The sequence below is a fragment of the Phodopus roborovskii genome, unplaced genomic scaffold, assembly GCF_943737965.1.
Source record: "Phodopus roborovskii unplaced genomic scaffold, PHOROB, whole genome shotgun sequence".
Lineage (NCBI taxonomy): Eukaryota > Metazoa > Chordata > Mammalia > Rodentia > Cricetidae > Phodopus > Phodopus roborovskii.
This window is the reverse complement of record NW_026126517.1, coordinates 40,607,296-40,626,462: the sequence shown is the minus strand read 5'-3', so window position 1 is coordinate 40,626,462 and position 19,167 is coordinate 40,607,296. Positions and strand designations below refer to the sequence as shown.

General features: G+C 41.1%; 1 protein-coding gene across 2 annotated transcripts in view; it reads left to right on the top strand.

Annotated features, from left to right (window-relative positions):
- The window catches only part of Map2k1 (mitogen-activated protein kinase kinase 1), a 71,860-nt gene that overhangs the window by 6,917 nt on the left and 45,776 nt on the right, over positions 1 to 19,167 (top strand). Inside the window, exon 1 of one of the 2 annotated variants that reach the window (XM_051197733.1) lies at positions 5,676 to 5,704. The exons of the other annotated variant lie outside the window; for it this stretch is intronic. Coding sequence (XP_051053690.1) covers positions 5,691 to 5,704 — 14 coding nt within the window. The 5' untranslated portion in view covers positions 5,676 to 5,690. Of the gene's footprint in view, positions 1 to 5,675; positions 5,705 to 19,167 lie in introns of those variants that run through there. 2 annotated transcript variants of the gene reach the window in all.

Here is a 19,167-nt window from a genome sequence, read left to right as displayed (position 1 = left end):
CTGAATATATTCAGCTGAGTACTTGGAGGTAAAGGCTAAAGAGAATTATGAATTCCAGGTCATCTGCAGCAATGTAGTTTGAGGCTAGCCTAGGTTGCATGAGACCCTGTCTCATGAAATACAACATTTTACTCTCATGTATTGATGCACCTTTGAAATAAAATGATAGAATACTAACATAAAATAGCTGGTAACTATCTATCCAGTTTGGTTTTCCGGTTTCCCAAGTTTACCTATATATGCCATATTGAAGTTGCCTCTTTATTGTTCACTATTTGCCCTCAGCACACTGTTCCTTAATCTGTTTGGTCAGACTCACGTGTCCCTTTAACATCCTCCCTCATTTTTCTGCATGGTTGATTGATCTCTTAGTTTGTGGTGCCGAAGTTCAAACCTAGGGTCTTACTAAGCACTCTGCCATGAAGCTGTACCCCCAGCCCAATGACATACCAACACATACTTATTTTTTCCTTGAGTGGTAGAGATCAAGTCCAGAGACTTACACATGCTAAATATCTGCTGTACCATTGGCCTATATCTCTAGTCCTACATGATTTGATTTGCTATTATATTTACCTTCTGTAAGGGCCAGGACAGACTCTTCTGTAGTGATGTTTCCCAAGCTTTTTGTCCAGTACCTGTGCTAAATAAATGAAAAATGAATGCAATCACCTGTCTTTAAGGCTTACGTGCAGCTGTAGTATCTCAACAAAGGTTTGCTTAGGCAGGCCTCTAACTCCTTTGCTCACTAGCCTCAAACTCCCCAGGAACTGGGATTACAGGTTTGGTCTGTAATATTTCCCTCAGTACCCCTCTTGCTCACCCTTCTTTCCTCCCTCCCAACCTTCTCTCCCTCCCTTCTTTCCTTCTCTCTCTCTTTCTCCCTCACCTCCCCTCAGGACAGGGTTTCTCTGCCCTGGAACTTAAACTGTAGATCAGGCTGGCCCAAGTATTCAGATTGGAGGCATGAGCCATCACTGCTCAGCTTACTCACCCTTTTTATTGTTTGCAAAAATTCCTAGTAAGATTTGTAATAGCCATCTTTGTTTGTACCCTATGCTGTGGGACATCTATAGGAACCCATCTTTGGGGGGCTTCAGTTGGATCTAGTGGACTTGCCTGGTACTTACCTGAGGGGGAGGGGGAGTGTGGATTGGGAAATGGAAGGTAAAGATACTAAGGAAAAGATAAAAACACAGTAGAGAGTTGGGAGGGCATTCCAATGAATACTGAATGTCCCAAGTTTATTCTACAACATTCTAATATACTCAAACCAAAAAGGGAAAAAAAGGCAAGAGACTTCTTTATCAAGACAGTAGGTACAAATAGACTTACTTCCTTAATTTTCCAATCATGCAGTAGACTAAATCTTTATCTGACCTAGAGGGTTAAGAGTAACCACACCTTAAACCAAGTCTCTTATTTAGATAAGACATTCATGCCTTAGACCAAAAGTGGTGTAGTAGTTAAGCCTTAGATCTTTAGGTCTTATGTTTTGAACTCACTGACCTTAAGTCAAGATGAAGTGAAGAAGCCCTTTTTATGGACCCCAACAAAGATTACAGTACCCAGAGAACAAAATTCTTATGTTGGTTTTAATTGTCAGCCCCTTTTGCTCTTTCTCATTTTCAACTCCCTTTGTGATTTGGTCTCTATTGTGTAATATATGTCACATTATGTACAGTCTCTCTGTGGGTCAGACCCAGGGCTTTTCATGTGAGGCAAGCATTCCATCTATGAACTACATCCTGTGTTCCTTTCATTTTTATTTCTTACTTTAAAACATTTTATACTGGGCGGTGGTGGCACATGCCTTTATTCCAAGCTCTCAGGAGGCCGAGACAGGTGTTCTCTGTGTAACAGTCCTGGCTTTCCTGAAACTTGCTTTGTATACCAGGTTGTAATGTCTCTGCCTCCCAAGTGGTGGGATTAAAGCTGTTGTACATCGATATCATTTGGCCCACTGTTTGTTTTTAAAAGTCTTTTTCCTTGGGCCAGGAAGTACACCTTTAATACCAGCAATCTGGAGGCAGAGGCAAGTGGATCTCTTTGAGTTTGAGGCCAGCTTGGTCTACAAAGCCACTTCCAGGTTAGCCAAGGAAGTTACATAGAGAAACCCTGTCTTGGAATATTTTTTTCTTTTCTTTTTGCAATTAATATAATTATATCATTTTCCTTTCCCTTTCCTCCTTCCAAAACCTCCCATACACCTTTCCTTGCTCTATTTCATGGTCTCTTTTTCATTACTTGTTACACACACACACACACACACACACACACACACACACACACACACACACTCCTAAATATAACCTATTCAGTCATATAATGTTACTCCTATGTATACTTCATGGCTGACCATTTGGTATTGAATAACCAATTGGTGTGCTCTTCTCTGGAGAAAACTATTTGTCCCTCTCTTAGTATTCTTTACTTGCCTGTAAGGAATTTTTGTTTGTTTTTCAAGACAGGGTTTCTCTGTATTGTTTTGGAGCCTGTCCTGGAATTTGCTTTGTAGACCAGGCTGGCCTTGAATTCAGAGATCTGCCAGCCTCTGCCTCCTGAGTGCTGGGATTAAAGTTATGTGCACCTGTAGTTCTTTGTGGAGGGTTGAGGTTCTTGGGCTTTGCCTGCATCCACTTTAGCACAGACATTGGTGTTCTCGTTCAGTTCATGTTTAGGCATTCATATTGGTGAGACTTTGGGGTTGTAGTTTCTGACATTACTAGGATAGCACAGTCTCACAGCAAACTCCCTGGTCACCTGACTCTTAAAATCTTTCTGCTCCCTCTTCCACAATGTTTACTGAGCTTTAGGTGTGTGTTTTATAGATGTATCCATTGAGACTGGGTTCCACAACTCTGCATTTTGGTTGGTTGTGGTTTTCTATAATGTTTTTTTCTGTTGCAAAGAGAAGTTTCCTTGATGAAGGTTGAGGACTACACCTTTTTGAGGGTATAAGGATGAATATTTAGATTGTTGTTAAGGATTATGGTGGCATAGTAAGGCAGTTGTAGGTCCTTCAAGGACCTTCAATAGACCTGGGTAGTTTGCTAGATTTCCAATACCAGGCATGGTTTTCCCTCTTGTTGAGCTGTATTTTTTTTTTTTTTTAATTGGTTTTTGTTTTTTGACAGAGTGTTTCTTTGTGAATGTAGTAGCCTGGTTGCCCTGGAACTCAGTCTGTACACTAGGCTGGGCTTGAACTCAAGAGATCCACCTGTCTCTGCCCGCCTAGATGCTGGGATTGAAATGATTGCCACTCTGCCCAGTTTGAGCTGTTTTTTTTTTTTTTTTTTTTTTTTTTTTTAAATCTCATGTTCTATGTCCCGGTCTTTTTATCCCAGATCCCAAGAGAGCTGTTTGGAGGCTGAGTTAGCTCCTGCCAGGATGAATGGAGTTCTTTCTTAAAAGAGCAGTTATTCTGAGTCCTGCTTGGTAAAGGGCCAAATTAGAAAATGTTGATCCTGCTTTAAATTTCTTTGTCAGAGGCATCCTGCTTTGATGTCAGAGAGGAGTCAGATTAAGTAGGGGATGGAGAGCTGAACAAAGCCCAGTTAAGGACAGTGGCCTTTTCTCTATAGTTGACTTTTCAGGATAATCTAGAAATCTTGATGTAAGCACTCTTTAAAGAACCTGTCTCAAAAAACAAAAATAAAAAAGAACCTATACATCAGATCAGATTTCTCCGCTTGTACTTATTCAATGAATTTTTATTTTTAACAATTTTAAATATTTATTCTCTCTCTCTCTCTCTCTCTCTCTGTGTGTGTGTGTGTGTGTGTGTGTGTGTGTGTGTGTGTGTCTGTCTGTTTCTGTCTGTGTCTCTGTGTTGTGTCTCTCTGTGCATAGGCCAGAGGACAACTTGTCAGAGTGGGTTCTCCCAATCTACCCAGGGACTGAACTTGGGTCATCAGGTTGCCATTTTGCTAGTCCAAGCCAGTGTTTTTTTTAGATCTTTTGCTTTGAAACAGGGTCAAAACATGTAGCTAAAGCTGATCTCAAACTTGGAATCCTTTGTCTCCAACTCTCAAGAGCTGGGATTATAGGTATGTGTCCCCACACCTGCTTTACCTAGTTGAGATAGTTGATGATTGCTCCGATTTTGTACATGGACATTCTCATTACACTTGCCACTTTATCCACTTTAGTTGGCTGAAGAATAGATGTGATAAAGTTTGGCTTTCTATGCAAATGTGACTTCCTTGGTCATTTAGGTCATTTCCAGGTTTGTTCCTTTCTTCCTCCCCCTCTCTTTTTTGTTGTTGCTTTTTGAGAAAGGGACTTGATATGTACTCAAGTGGCTTGTAATTCACTCTGTAGACTAGGCTGTCCTCTAACTCACAGAGATCCAACTACTTCTGCTTCCATAGTGCTGTGATGGGAGATGTGTGTCTTAATTTAGGGTTGCTATTTCTGTGATGAAAACCATAACCAAAAGCAATTTGGGGATGGAAGGATTTATTTTGCTTCTACACCCTTAATCCAATCACTGAAGGAAGTCAGGACAGGAATTTATACAGGGCAGGAACCTGGAGGGAGGAACTGATGCAGAGGCCATGGAGGAGAGCTGCTTACTCACATGGCTTGCCTAACCTGCTTTCTTATAGAGCCTAGGACTACCAGCCCAGTAATGGTCCCACCCATAACAGGTTGGGTCCTCTTCCATGAATCACTAATTAAGAAAATGGCCTGTGGTAGTTGGTGTTAGCATGCCTGTAATCTGTAGGCAGAGGTAGGCATATTCTGAGTTCAAGGCCAGCCTGGTCTATAGTTCCAGGACAGCCAGAACTGTTAGAGAGAAACGCTGTCTCAGAAAACCAACCCTTATCCCCCCAAAATACCACCACCACCAACCTCCCAAAAAATCATAGGCAATAAATCCTGCTGCTTTTGTTATTACAAAAATAGCCTGAGCCAGTCAGTGGTGGTGCACGCTTTTAGTTCCAACACTCTGGAGGCAGAGATAGTCAGATCTCTGAATTCGAGGCCAGCCTGGTTTACAGAGCAAGTTCCAGGACAGGCTCCAAAGCAATATAGAGAAACCCTATCTCGAAAAAAAAAAAACAAACAAAAACCGTTGCCGTCAATAGCTTGAACTGATTTATAATATATTTCAACTGTTTCTTTGAGGCTTGGGAATTTTTTAGGTAGGTTTTTTTTTTTCCTTTAAATAGTTTTTTTGATAGTTCAGAGGCAGTGTAAGGGCTACTTTAAATAACCAGGTGCCTTCACCACATTTTTTGAAATGGAATTATTTTCTGCTTTTTATGTTATTTAGTATTTATTGAGGCCTTACTGAATGTTCTGTGCTGGGAGCTGTCTGTCTATAGGTGACTCAGAAATGGGTAAGAGAATCTCTGCCTCTAAGGATCTTTAGGTGTAATATGGAAAGGGAGAGGTCACTGCAGAGGAGGGGGAAAAATGGCTCAGAGTAAGAAAAGTACCCCCCCAAAATTACAAAGAGCCCTGTAGCACCCCTCCTGGGAAGGGAGACCAAACCTCCATCCGGAAGATGGGAGGTGATGACATTTGAACTGGATCTTGAAGGATAGCTAGGATTTCCATGGGAATGGGGGAGGGGCAGGGCAGGAAGTGCTGGATGAGCAGTTCACACCAGAGGGAAGCTGAGCTGTGTCTGGAGGGAATAGGCGGTCAGCTCTGAAACAGTCATCCCAGCGCTACAGGAGATGAAGCTGGAGAGGTAGGTTGGGGTCGTGTTGTTTACTAGCTAAACATTTGGACAAGTTACATGTGAACTCCCCCTTTCTAAAATGTGCTTTTTGTTTTGTTTTTACCTCTTTGTTTTTGTTGGTTTTGTTTTATTGTTTTTTTGAAACAGACAGAATCTTGCATAGTCTGGTGACCAAGAGTAGTAGTAGACCACCTTACCTAGCTTACTAAGTGCTGGGATGGCAGGTATGAGCTACACAATTCCTAGCTTGTGCTTTGATTGTAAATTTTAAAAGTTACGTGATTATTACACTGTCACCCAATATGTTTATTGTTGAATTAAGAAATAATATTTTTTTAACCTTCATAAGTATGCCATGTGTATGGGTTATATTACTTTTCATTACTATTAGAAATTTGCTCCCTCTCCAAACTAACTGGTGTGGCTTCCTTTTAGCTGTTTTGTTCTCCCTTTGTCCCATGTGGGATTAATTAGTGTATTGGAGGGAGGTATCAGCTGAAGTTAATTTTTCTTCCACCACATGTTCTAGTGTTTTAATAAATGTTATTTATTCATCTGTTTATTTTTATTCTTATTGTTGCTTGGTTTTTATGGTATTTTAATTTATTATAAATATTTTAAACCAACTCTTAAGTCCTTTGGGTAGTCTTTTTTTTTTTTTTTTAAGTTGATAGAGTTAAAGAAAATTCAGCATTTTCACAGGGTATCTTACAGGTGTTCTTGGGTTCCTGGCTTTCTTTTTTTGGTCTGGTCATTTTTTTTGAATTATGTTCTCATGTTCTGAGTTATATTTGATGCTATTATAATTAACATTTTAGAATTTGTGCTTTTCATCAGTTATAGTTTGATTTGAATGAAGTATTCATAGTCTATTATATTTTATTGACTCTGTGTTCATTTCTGGATTTGTTGTCTTCATTTGCAAGAAGTAGCTTTCCCATCAACAACCTGGGTGCAGACTCGGGCAGGTCTTGAGTCTCCAGAACACTGAATATCATGAGTGAGGATTCCAGAGGCTCTCCAGAAGGCATACTTTAGTTCTGTGGGCTATTAGAAGTGGGTGGGGCCTTGTGGCTTTTCATACGCTAGGTGATTTTCACTAAGGAAAGGAACTTGGCCACCATCTCACTGCTGGAGCAGGAGACAGTTGGACTTTTATCCTATCTTATGGATATAGGGTGCTTTCAAACACTTAATGGCATGAAAAGTTTCTAAGTTTCCCTAGTGCTGATATTTGGTAACTTTATCTAAAATTCTTTTGGGCTGGAGAGATGGCTCAGCCGTTAAAGGCTAGGCTCACAACTAAAATTCTTTTAAAAGTGTTTTTAAGTAATAATTTGAATCTTTCAAAAAGTGTCCCCTCTGTATTCTACTCTCTTAGGTGATTAAAGGAATAAAGCATTAAAAAACAAAAACAAAAAAAAAAAAAACAAAAAGGGAGAGCTGGGCATGGTAGTGCATGTCTTTAATCTCAGTTCTTTGTGAGTTCAAAGCTAGCCTAGTCTACCTAACAAGTTCCAAGCTAGCCAGAGCTTGAAATTGTGGGACTCTGTCTTAGAAAAAGAAAGAAGGGAGAAAGGACAGACACGGAGGACAGGGGAATTAGTCCATCTTTAGTTAGTAGAGCCTGTTTTAAGGGTTATGATGTCAATTGTAGAAGCAGTGGTCCCCTTGAAATGAACACCTTTCTGGAATTGAGTTATTGAGGGTAACTGTCCACAAGAAAATTTCAGTATCTTAGATAATCTTGAATGCATTCCTTTTTCAGAAAGAATATAACAGTGAATCATCTACCTAGGCTCCAGAGTCAGGTGAAATCTTAAAATTTGGGGAGTTTTAGGGACAAGCCTGGCTAATTAGCCTGTCATTGTTGTCTTTATTGTTTTGTGTGAATCCAGGGTGATTATGTTTCCTTTCTGATTGAGTTATGGTTGACATATCCAAGTTAGTTTAAAGAGTAGATCATGTGAGTTACTAGATTTGATACTCAGACCCACAAAAATAAACAAAATAAAATGAAAGACCTTCACTGCATTGAGTTCAGAGTTTAAAGTATTTGTGCTCTTTGCTTTTGTACTTCCCTCTGGTAAACAGTCCCTCAGAGAATGCCCTTGTCAGATGAGACTTCAGAAAGTTAACAGGAATTCTTAGCTAACTGTAAACATTTTGTGGAATGGCTTATTCAAATCCACACAAATCCTACCACAGTGCCAGCCTAGCTTTCAAACCTGCTTTCCCCTTTAGGCTTTGTGGTATGGTAGGGAGACAGGAAGAGTAGAACCACTTAGCATTCCAAGTGTTGCAGAAAATTTTATGTGCTTATCTTAGTTACTCATTTGTATCTACTAATAAACCTTGGTCATTGAGGGTTGGCAAGATATTTTAGCAATTCAGGGCACCTGCCTTGCTGAATGACCCTGGGATCCACTTGGTGGAAGGTCAGAACTGACCTCTATACTTTGCTCAGTGGCACATGTATACACACTCTCTCTCTCCTTTCTCTCTCTCTCTCTCACACACACAAGTGGAATAAAAATAAACAGTCATTGAAGCCAAGAAAAGCATATCTCCACAAGGATGGCTGGCGCCTCAGCTTCAGGAAAGAGCAATGGATACCTGGGCTAAGCTTCTTACCACCTTATATTAATATAGAGACCTTGGCACTTGCATTATTCTTTTTGTTGTTTTATTTGAGACAGGGTTTCTCCATGTAACCCTGGCTGTCCTGGAACTCACTCTGTAGCACAGGCTGGCCTCCAACTCAAAGATCACTTGCCTCTGCTTCCTGAATGCTGGGATTAAAGGCATGCTCCACCACTGCTTGGCTTTTATTATATTTATACTGGAATATCCTTGCCTAAGAGACAAAATTAACTAAATTACAATTATTAAATTATTCCTGGGTTGTAGTTTGTTGCATTCTTATTTCTGAGTGTGATAATTTTTTAAAAACAGCCCTAAGTCTTTCCATATACAAAAGCATACAGTCCTTAGTAGGAGAAGGCAAGGGGAGTTAGGAAAGTGTCAGAAACAAGCAACAGGTGTTTTGGTTGCATTGAGTCATGTTTCAGCTTGATATGCAGTCACAGGAGGAGGGTAATCGCTGCTGACCAAATGAGGCACAGGGGACAGAGAGTGAGCGGAAATCAGTGGTTCCGGAGGTACAAAGCCTTACATTACCAGAAGCTTGCCCACAGCTGTGGGCCTGGGATAACTCTTGAGCTAGTTGCTTTCCGGGGGTAGACAGGGCTGTGTGTGAGGACCAGAGCTTTCTGTCTTCAAGGTAAAAATGGATGTGTGCAGGAAAGCTGGAAGGATGGAGTTCAAAGACTAAAGGGGAACTGGAGAAACATCTTGCATTCACTGAGGACCTCTGGTCTCTGTAGTTACTGGCATTCTACAAGGATGGTCATCATGGTTTATTATACCAATAGGGGATGTGAAGCTCAGGGAAGCTGAGTAATTTCTGGTAAATTGTGGATCTAGGTGTAGAGCCTAGGTCCTCACTAGTCTAACATCATTCCTCACCTCACTGTGTAAAATGCAGGAGGATTTTGTAGAGCTGTACTGTTCAAAACTAGGTATTACCCAAATATTAGCTAGTTATATCTAAATTAACTAAAATCCAGTACAGTTTAAATACCAGTTTCACAACTACACTAGTCACCTTTAAAAGGCTTAATGGCCACTATGGAGACTGTATTGGGTAGCATACATGTAGATCATTTCCCTCATTACAGAGTGTCTGTGAGTGCTGGTCTAGAAGCCAGTCAGTGTGTCCTTTAGTTAACTTTTGCCCTTTATTTTGGAAAGGACAAAATGAGGGGTGAAAAAAGGAGAGGATATGTTCAACCAACACATTCTTAATCCAGGCTATCATGGCTGCACAGTGGAGTCTCCATGCCCCCCATTTTCCCTTAAAACACAAGTCATTGAATGGAGATGTTTAAAAGGAGTGACTTTTCTGTCTCCAGCTTCACTCAGTCTATATATAGTTAGATTCTTTCTTCAGAAGCTTTTCTTGAAAGTTCAAAAGGCATATCCGGGTTGGCTTTCCCTAAGGAAATGAAAGATGTTTGTTGGGAAGGAATTCCATGCTTAATATATGAAGTGGCACTTGGATCCCTCTGCTTCCTTCTCTGCCTTCCTTCCAGGCACTTTGTAATTGAACTTGCAGCTGCTAACCATCTGTCTCTCAAACAAAACCAGCTTCCAAACAGTTCAAATAACAGAGGTTTGTCTGCTTCAGATACTAGCAGCTGCCTATTATTTGTTGTCAATATACATGCTATTTGTGTAGATTAGATAGATTTAGATTATGACCAAAATTACAATGATTTTTTTTTTTTCTTTTAATCCTCCTGCCGCAGCCTACAAAGTTCTGGGATTATGGGCATGTACCACTACATCTAGCTCCAAAATTAAGTGACCTTCTAATTTATTTGTTAAAGGTTAAGATACTTGATGTATATTGAACTGATATTAGGTACACATATAATACCAGGTACTGGCTTGTAAGATGGACTAAAAAGAATTTATTTATTTATTTATTTATTTATTTATTTATTTATTTATTTGAAACAGAGACCCACTATGAAACTCTGATTGGCCTTCCCCTTTTCTCCTGAGTGCTAGGACCAAAGGCATGTGTCACCATGGCTGACCCTAAAAGGACTTCCAATAAAAACTGAAAAATGGGCTGGTTGTGGTGGTGCATGCTTTTAATCTCAGCAGACAGAGGCTGGTGGATCTCAATGCTGCTTGTGTTGTAATTTAAGAAAAGCAGCTCATGAGAGAAAGATGCCATGCAGCTGGGTAACAGGGTTCAAGCAGAGGTTTTTTCTTTTTCTTTCTTTTTCTTTTTCTTTTTTTTTTTTTAATTAGGGAAAGGGATCATAAAAAGGGGAAAGGGAAGATGGAGACCAGCCTCTGGAGAGAGGAAAGAATGAGAGAGAGAGAGAGGGAGAGGGAGAGAAAGAAGGAGAGAAAGATGGGAGGTGGGCAGGGCCCTTTTAAAAGGGAACACAATGAATGTGCACAGGTGGTGTTCTTAGCAGCTGCAGCTGAAGCATATACTGTCAGAATCCCAAGGACAGGCCAGTACAGATGCCCAAATACTAACAGGCTGGTCAGGACTACATACTGCGATCCTGTCTGACAAGTTTTTAAAAATGCAGATATTATGGACAAGGTGAATGAATTTTAAATTCTTATCTGAAGTTTGTTGTCAGTATTTGCCACCTATTTATTTGCCTGTTTGGATTTTGAATTCAGTAAATGCCTCTTTTTACATCATAGCTCTGAAGTAAATTGAGGAATCATTATAAATATCCCTCCAGTCAAGCTATTAAAGACATTTAAATTATACTCTCCAGTGTCTGAATGGCAATCTGAATGAAGTGTATGTGTGTGCAGTTGGGGGATGGGCATGTGGGAGTAAAAAGGAGGCATTGTACTGAGATAATATTTTTAGGATGCCAGTGTAATTAACACTCAGGGTTTAGAAAATTGCCCTTTAGAAACTGAGAAAGTTTCTAGTTTCTTCTTAATGTTAAAGCCCTATGCATGAGTATACTCTGATCAACTAAAGTGGAGACAGTTGAATGATTGAAAATATCCACAACAGTATCTTCTTGGAGTACAAAGACAGGAAGAGGAAAGACTTTAGTGATGGTGGGAACAGCTGGAAGGGATCTCTAGGAGCTCTGGCATCTGACTAGATCATGTGGTGAGGGAGTGGAGTATCTAGAGGCCATTGTTTTGGGAAGTTTGGCCTAATTTCTAGGAAGTTGAGATAGACTGAGAGTTTGGTCAGCAGGTTCAACTACAAAATGGTCTGAGGAGGATGGCATTTTTTGCTTTGTGGCACTTGTGTGGGTGCAGGCTGTTCAGTGCAGAGTCTAGCATTCATTCTGAATCTTCTTTTCTGTGGTTCACCAGAATCCAGAGACTAGCCATTTTGTCAGAGGAGTCTAAAAGTCTTCAACTCTTTCAATCTTCAGGCCTTAGGGCTTTGGAGTGGAGGTGATGTGTGTGAAGTATGTGCACTGTGCTCCTTCTCTAGTGTAGCTGTTAGCTCGACACTTGACCATTCTGTACCCAGGTTGTTTCTCTGGAGGAGAGTGGCGGTGATGTTAATGGCTTTGTTTCTTTCGGTGTAGACGGGATGGGTTACCATTCGACATACTTTCAAGTTCCAAGTGAATAGATTAAATTTTATTCTTGGAAGGAACCTTAGAGACATCCTTTTGTAGTCCGTCTTTTGGCAGAGAAAGAATCTGGGACTACAAAGAAGGGGTAAAAGAAGTTGGCATTTGCATAGCAGTTCTATTCTGAATCTGTGCTCTGAGTAGTACAGCCTCTGCTGGTGCTGCACAGCAGAAAGACCCCAGCCAACCTAAGTGTGAGTTGTGATTCTGCTTCTTATTATCCTTGTGGTCTTATGCATGTGTTTTTCATATCCTTGTGTGCGATTCTGCATCTGTAAAATGGGTTAAAATAATTTTCCCAACAGAAAGGATTCCTAAACTCTGGTGTAAATAGCATTCTGTGATTAACAGGACTAATGGTAATGGGCAGGCCAGACTCAGCCCAGGGGTCTTATTCTCTCTTTCAGGTGAGCTGAGAGAAAATTCTCTTTCCAGGGAGTCTCCAGTGTTGGAACTCCTCACCTGTTCTTTAGCCACAGAGACTGAGAATAGAGACAACACCGGACATACTTGGAATTTTTTTGTGATGTGCAGGAAGCAAAAGAATTATTTTCAGTGAAACAGGAGTCTGTGAAAGGTGCCTAGGAAACAACTGCATAGTGCATCCTAATATAGATTCCTCCTGGCCTTGCTGGCTGGCCATCTGCCTAACCAGCACCACCAGGAAGCTCAGCTTTTTTTCTCCATAGTTTAAGGTGGATTTCCTGGGCTTTGCATGACTGTGTGCACCTGGGTGGGGAGATGATACTTCAGTGACTGAAGCCAGATGTTGGTTCATCTAAACTTCTTTCTCAGTGGACTCTGGCCCCTGCTTATACCGTCTTCACTGGGGAGTCCCTTTGACACCTTCAGTGAATGTTGAAACCCAAATCCATGTCAAAATAAATTATAGGTCATTTTTTTGGTAAATCCATCCCAGACCTTTCTTTTGCTGATCATCTACTCAGTGCATACCCATCCCATTTCAGTCCAGTTGGCTCTGGCTTGGGGAAGTCTGGGCTGGATGATTCTCTCTCTCTCTCTTTTTTTTAAAGATTTATTTATTTTTATGTGTGTTGGTATTTTGCCCGAATGCTTGTCTGTGTGAGGGTGCTAGATCCCCTGGACCTGGAGTTACAGACAGCTGTGAACTGCTGTGTGGGTGCTGGGAATTGAACTAGGTCCTCTGGAAGAGCAGTCAGTGCTCTTAACCACTGAGCCATCTCTCCAGCCCCCAATTCTTTTATTATTATTATTATTATTAAAAACAAATTGTGTGTATGATTGTATGATGTGTGTGTGAATGTGGGCTTGTATGTCACAGTCTGCATTGGAGGTTGGAGGACAGCTTTTGGGAGTCTATTCTGTATACTTCAGGGTAGCTGGAATAGTTTCATGTTTTTGCCTCACATCTCACAGTAGGAGTGCTAAGATTACACAAAGGAGCTATTGCATCCAACCTTTTGTGGGTTCTGAGGATGGAACTCAGGTCATGACAGGTGGTTTTATCCATTGAGCCATCTCACTGGTTCTGGCTCATCACCCCCTAAAAATATGAATCATTTATTTATGTACAGGTGCATGTGACCCACAGTGTGTACATAGGTCAGAAGACAATCTACAGGAATTTGTTCTTTCCCTCCACCGTGTGGCTTCCAGGGAGGAAACTCAGATGGTCAGGCTTGGCAACAAGCACCTTTATCTGTTGAGCTATGGCAGCCCTATCTTCTTTGCCTTCAATGAATAACACATTCCCTGTTGTATGTCTCAGCTTCCCTCATTATAACACAATTCTGAGAAATCAGCTCATAAATAGAAAAGAAGACTGGATTGTCAGAAGGTGGAGGCCAAAGAATTGTGAGGTTGAGGTCAGCCTGGGCTATATAATAAGACCTGGTCCCCTCCTCCCATAAAAAACAAGAAAGGGAAAAGGGGGAGAAAGAAGGAGGGATACAGGAGACTTACAATGTTGAATCCATTGATTGCTACTGTTTTTTTTTGGGCCATGGCAGAGTAAAATTGCTCCCTTCATTATCAAAAAGCAAAGGAGAAAAGGAAGAGAATGGGGTTTGATGGGTTCCTTTGTGGGTACCTACCATGATATGGGCTTGTACCTAGGGGCTGCCCCCCCATCACTTCCCAGTAGTCCACAGGGTGAAGGCTACATCTTTCACACTTGGGGCTTTGGGGACTTTTCAGAGTCAACTGAAGCACCTAGGATCTGATTTAGACGTTATGCTGATGACTAAACGAGACTTGAGATGAAGTAAAGACAAGGCTTTAGACGCTGGTGGCCAGAGGGCACATATCTCTGCTAGTTTCTGTGAAGTCCAACTTTTACTCATTTTTGGCTTATGTAGTGTTTGTGCTGTTAGGCTTACAGGGCTTGATTTTTGTTTTCATGTCTGTTTATTCCCTCACGGAATCCTGTGGCATGGGATGTACTTTCTCTACTTGATAGATGGGGAAGCAGTTTTTTTGTTGAAGGTTGTGCCTGTCATACAGGCCGTTGAGAGGGCCTGTAGTTCTCTTTGCTGCTCTTTCCTAGTCTAGATGGGGAAACAATTAGCAAGAATGTGGTGCTGGTGGTGACATCTACACTACTTTGTGGCATGTCCTCAGTACTGCGCCTGGCATAAAGGGAGGCTCAAGGAAGGCTTGGATGGATTGTCAAGCCTTTTTAGAATGCCAGGCTTCCTGCTTATCCCTAGCAACCTGCAAATGCTGAGCTCATGATGGATATGTGACATTGGTAGCTGAATTTACATGGCACCTGGTGGCTTTTCACACTCCCCCTCACGCCTCTCTGAATACTAGGATAGGACAGATGGCCATAGACACAGTATTCTCAGCTCTGCACCCTCTTCGCAAATCTCAGTTGAGGGAAAGTTAAGTTTTTGCAATAACACAGTTTTGATAATGTGATTTCATGCTGCTGGTAAGTTGCTTAACACCCTGGATAGATCACATCTCAGCAGTGTTCATTTGGGGACAGCTTAATTTCACTGTAGGTAGCTGTGGTTCACACCCACCAAGACTCCTACCCCTTAATAAATTGAGACTGATAAGATTTAACTCTCTAATCCAGGAAATTTCTGGGTCCAGAATTATATTAATCATTTTTTTCCCTCATTAACACCTTTAATTCCTTCTCCTCTGGGTATAGACATCTGCTTTTAAAATGATAGAGGTGGAAATACTCAATGGTTCAGCTTCCTTCCCTTGTATGAGGTTGAAGAGATCAAGGCCAGAAAGACTGAGTACTTACTTGGTATTGGACTGGTGAAGACCTGAAATAAGATCTAGGGCTCCTGGTTTCTGTTCTGGCCCACTGCCTGGCCTTCCCTTCTGTCTTAAGATAGGGAAAGCTCTATGATCTATTTAGTGAATAAAAGTGAATAAAAGCAGATCTTTGTTCATTATTAGAGGCTCCAGCTCTGAGCGAATTAATTTCCTTCTATTTTTCTCTTGAGATCTTAAAAGTTTGTTTTGGTGCTTTGTTGCTATTGTTTTTAAATTTAAAATTTTTATTGTTATTGACAGAGTCTCACTATTCCTGGCAGCTACTTAGCCCAGCCTGGCCTTGAGAGCTTATTATACTAATCCTGCTTCAGTTCCCTGAATGTTTGGAATAGACGTGAACTATCATGCCCAGATCTAATCCCTCCCCCATTTCTCTGTGTAACAACCCTAGTTGTCCTGGAACTACCTCTGTAGACTAGGCTGTCCTTTTAAAGTTGTAGAGATCTGCCTGCCTCTGCTTCTGCCTCCTGAGTGCTGGGATTAAAGGAGTGTGCTACCATCACCCACCAATCAAGACTTCTTGATTTAAAAAAAAAAAAAAACCCTCCTCAACTGGGCGGTGGTGGCATATGCCTTTAATCCCAGCACTTGGGAGGAAGAGGCAGGTGGATCTCTGTGAGTTCGAGACCAGCCTGGTCTACAAGAGCTAGTTCCAGGATAGCCTCCAAAGCCACAGAGAAACCCTGTCTCAAAAAAACAAAAACAAAACAAAAACAAAAACCCCAAAAAGCAAAAAACTTCCTCTTACCAGATTTGGAGGAACAGAGTTTAATAATCTCAAAACTCAGGAAACTGAGGCAGGGGTGTTCCAGAACAGCTTAGGCTACATAGCAAGACCCTGTTTCAAAAACAAAACATTGCCTTAAATAATTACATTGCTTAGAATGTTTTTCTCTTCTTACTCATATTTTCTCATGATAGTTGAAAATGTACAGGGCCTGAAAGAGTTAATGGTCCTCTCAGAATAGCCAGGCTCTCCCAGGAAGTAGTGGAGAGGCAGGATGTGGCAAACCAGTGGGTGAATGAAGCTCTTCTCCTTTGGAAGAAAAGGAAGTGGGAGGAGAAGTAAAGAGGAAGAGTTTAGAGGACAGGTCTTGTCATCTCTGCTCTAAGAATGTGGTTCTTTGAAGCCAAGCAGACCCTGTAAAATTTTGTGTAAGTTGTGCTGATTTTGGAGTTACCTATTTTTTTTCCACAGCTAGTATCTTTGAGTTTAATATGCAGTGGACTATTGTCTTTTGCTTTGTAATCTCAGTCACTGGTACATTCTCCCATCCCTATTAGTCTGTCTTTTAATTGCTTCTGAGCATCTGTATTGGCTGTGATTTTAGAAATCAAGAAGTTAGATGAAGTCCAACTTCTGCAAAAGTCATCTCTCCAATGCATTTGCCTATGTATTCATTCAGAACACACCCCTACCTATTATCTGCACATGCTCAAAGCGGCTCCCATGCCACAGGGCAAGGTTGTTCTTCAGCTTACCGCCAGAGAACTCTTGTTCTAGATCAGATGCCCAGCTGCTGGCAGAGTTGATCTTTACCTTATTTGCCTTCCTCTTTCATCCTTTGCCTCAGGGTTTTGTTACAGATTCCTGGCCTACTTTGTTAGGCACATAGTGTGTCACTCTGAATTGTAAGCCTGCAGATCTTAAATGGCCCCAATAGTAGATTCAGAATACTCTTGTCCCATGGTAACTTTGGGCACTAACTATACAAATTTAGGCCATACTTGACTGGTTAAGGGCATAGTCTTTTTAAAGACTGCTCTTATTTTAGACATTGGCAGGAAGCTTGGGAGTTCCCAACTAGTGGCTACAAATTCAAGGGTCTCATTACCTTCTCAGGTTCCAGAATTTCCTAGAATAATTATAGAATGCTGGAAAGTACTGATTGCTATTCTAATTACAATTTTATTGCATCAAAAGGATAATAACCAAGATCAGCCAAAAGAAGAGACACAAAGAATGATACCTGGGAGAACTGCAAAAAAGTGCAGCTGCTAGTGTCCTCTCTCTGTATCCTCAGGACACATCCCTCTCTGTATAACATGCACAAAATTTTGCTTACCAGGCATTCTCTGCAAGTTTTGCTGATAACTCTTACTTCAAAGTCCAGTTCACTAGTTGCCTGCTTGGCCTTTCTGCTATGGCCAACCCTTTTCCTTTGTTATCTCTTCAGTAGACTGTCTAGGGATTCACCATGAGTCACCTCAGCATAAATCATTAGGACATACCATGAAGAACAGACACACCTATTACTCAGGAATTACATTTATTTCCAGGCTGCCTCCCATAGAGGACCAAGTCCAGCCAGGTTATTCATTATACAACAACCCCCTCCCTATAACAAAGCTGTCTCTTCCTCATTTTCCAGAAATCTAGTGTCACTGTTACTCTTTTCCTTTCCTGTCCAGATGGTCACACAGTTGTGTTAACTGTTATCAGTCTGTCCCACACCATCTTCATTGTCCCTGGGTACTGTGCTCTTTGCTTTCTGTTTGTTTCTAAGTCTGCTCTGCAAGGTCCATGCTGCTACCTATTAGAGCTTTGGTCCCCAATTCAAAACTCATCCCATTCTCTTACTTCAGAATTTGCTCTTGTATCAGCACTCTGGAGGCTGAGGTAGAAGGATTGCCTTGAGTTTGAGGCCAGTATGGGCTACAAAGTAAGTCCATGTCAGCCTAGGTTATAGAGTGAGACTGTTTCTCAAACAAAACAAAAAGAATAAGCAATTTGCTATTGAATAGTAAAGTGTATATTATAATCTCATACACACACACACACACACACATATCAGAACATACTATAGCCAGGTATGGTGCTACACATCTCTAATTCCAGCACTTGTTAGGTATGTGGATTCCAGAGGACCAAAGAATCCAAGGTCCTTTCTCTGCTGATAGGCTCTTAAAACTCACTAGACTTTCTGCAGGGAAGGTGGCAAGCACCAGCCCCACAGTGACACACAATACAGGAATAGTAGGGATTCTTTGTGTGTCCAGGGACAGCGGCATTATAACAGGAAGCAGTGTGGCTATGGCGGGTAGATGAAGCCTACTTTCTGGAAAAAGACTAAAACTACAGAGAAGGAAGATTGTGTGGTGGTTGAGTGTGGTGAGCCTAACTGCAGATGTGAGAGGGTGCTGTTAAGAGACACAAGCTGCTTGGACTGGGAGTTAGAAAGGGCCAGTGATCCAGTTCAAAGCTGATTTTGTTATGTATACAAAATTATGAGGTTATATTCACTTCATTTGATTGCAGCTGGTCTTTTTTGAGGAAGAAAATAAACTATTACTGTCAACAACAATAAAAGAGTTCAAGGTCTTTTTGCATAAATAGGAAATTTGAGGGCAGCCTGGGCTGTAGGAGATCCTATCTTGAAAATCAAAAACAAATACAGTCAAAATGTACTTAGGAGTTTCTTAGTTACAATTTCTACTTCTGTGATGAAACAACATGGCAAAAACAACTTAGGGGGAAAGTTTATTTTGCTTACTCTCTAGGTAATGAATATTTCATCACTGACGTAACTCAGAGCAGGAACCTGGAGGCAGGACCTGATACAGAAACCACGGAGGAGTGCTGCTTATTGGTGTGCTCCTCATAGCTTGCTCAGCCTGCTTTCTTATGGAACCCAGCTCAGGGATAGTACTGCACACAATGGGCTGGGCCCTCCCTTCGTGGATCACTAATTAAGAAAATGCCTTACAACAGTGGTTTTTCAACCTTCCTAAAGTTGTGACTTGTTGATACAATTTCTCAAATTGTAGAGACTCCAACCATAAAATTGCTTTTTGTTGCTACTTCATAACTATAATGCTGTTACTGTTATGAATCATAATGTAAATATCTGTTTTCAGATAGTCTTAGGCAAACCCTGTGAAAGGGTTTTTCAGCCCCCAAAAGGAGTCACGACCTACAGACTGAGTAAAAACCCACTGTCTTAAAAGATCTTAGGGAGACAGTTTTACAGTTGAAGTTAA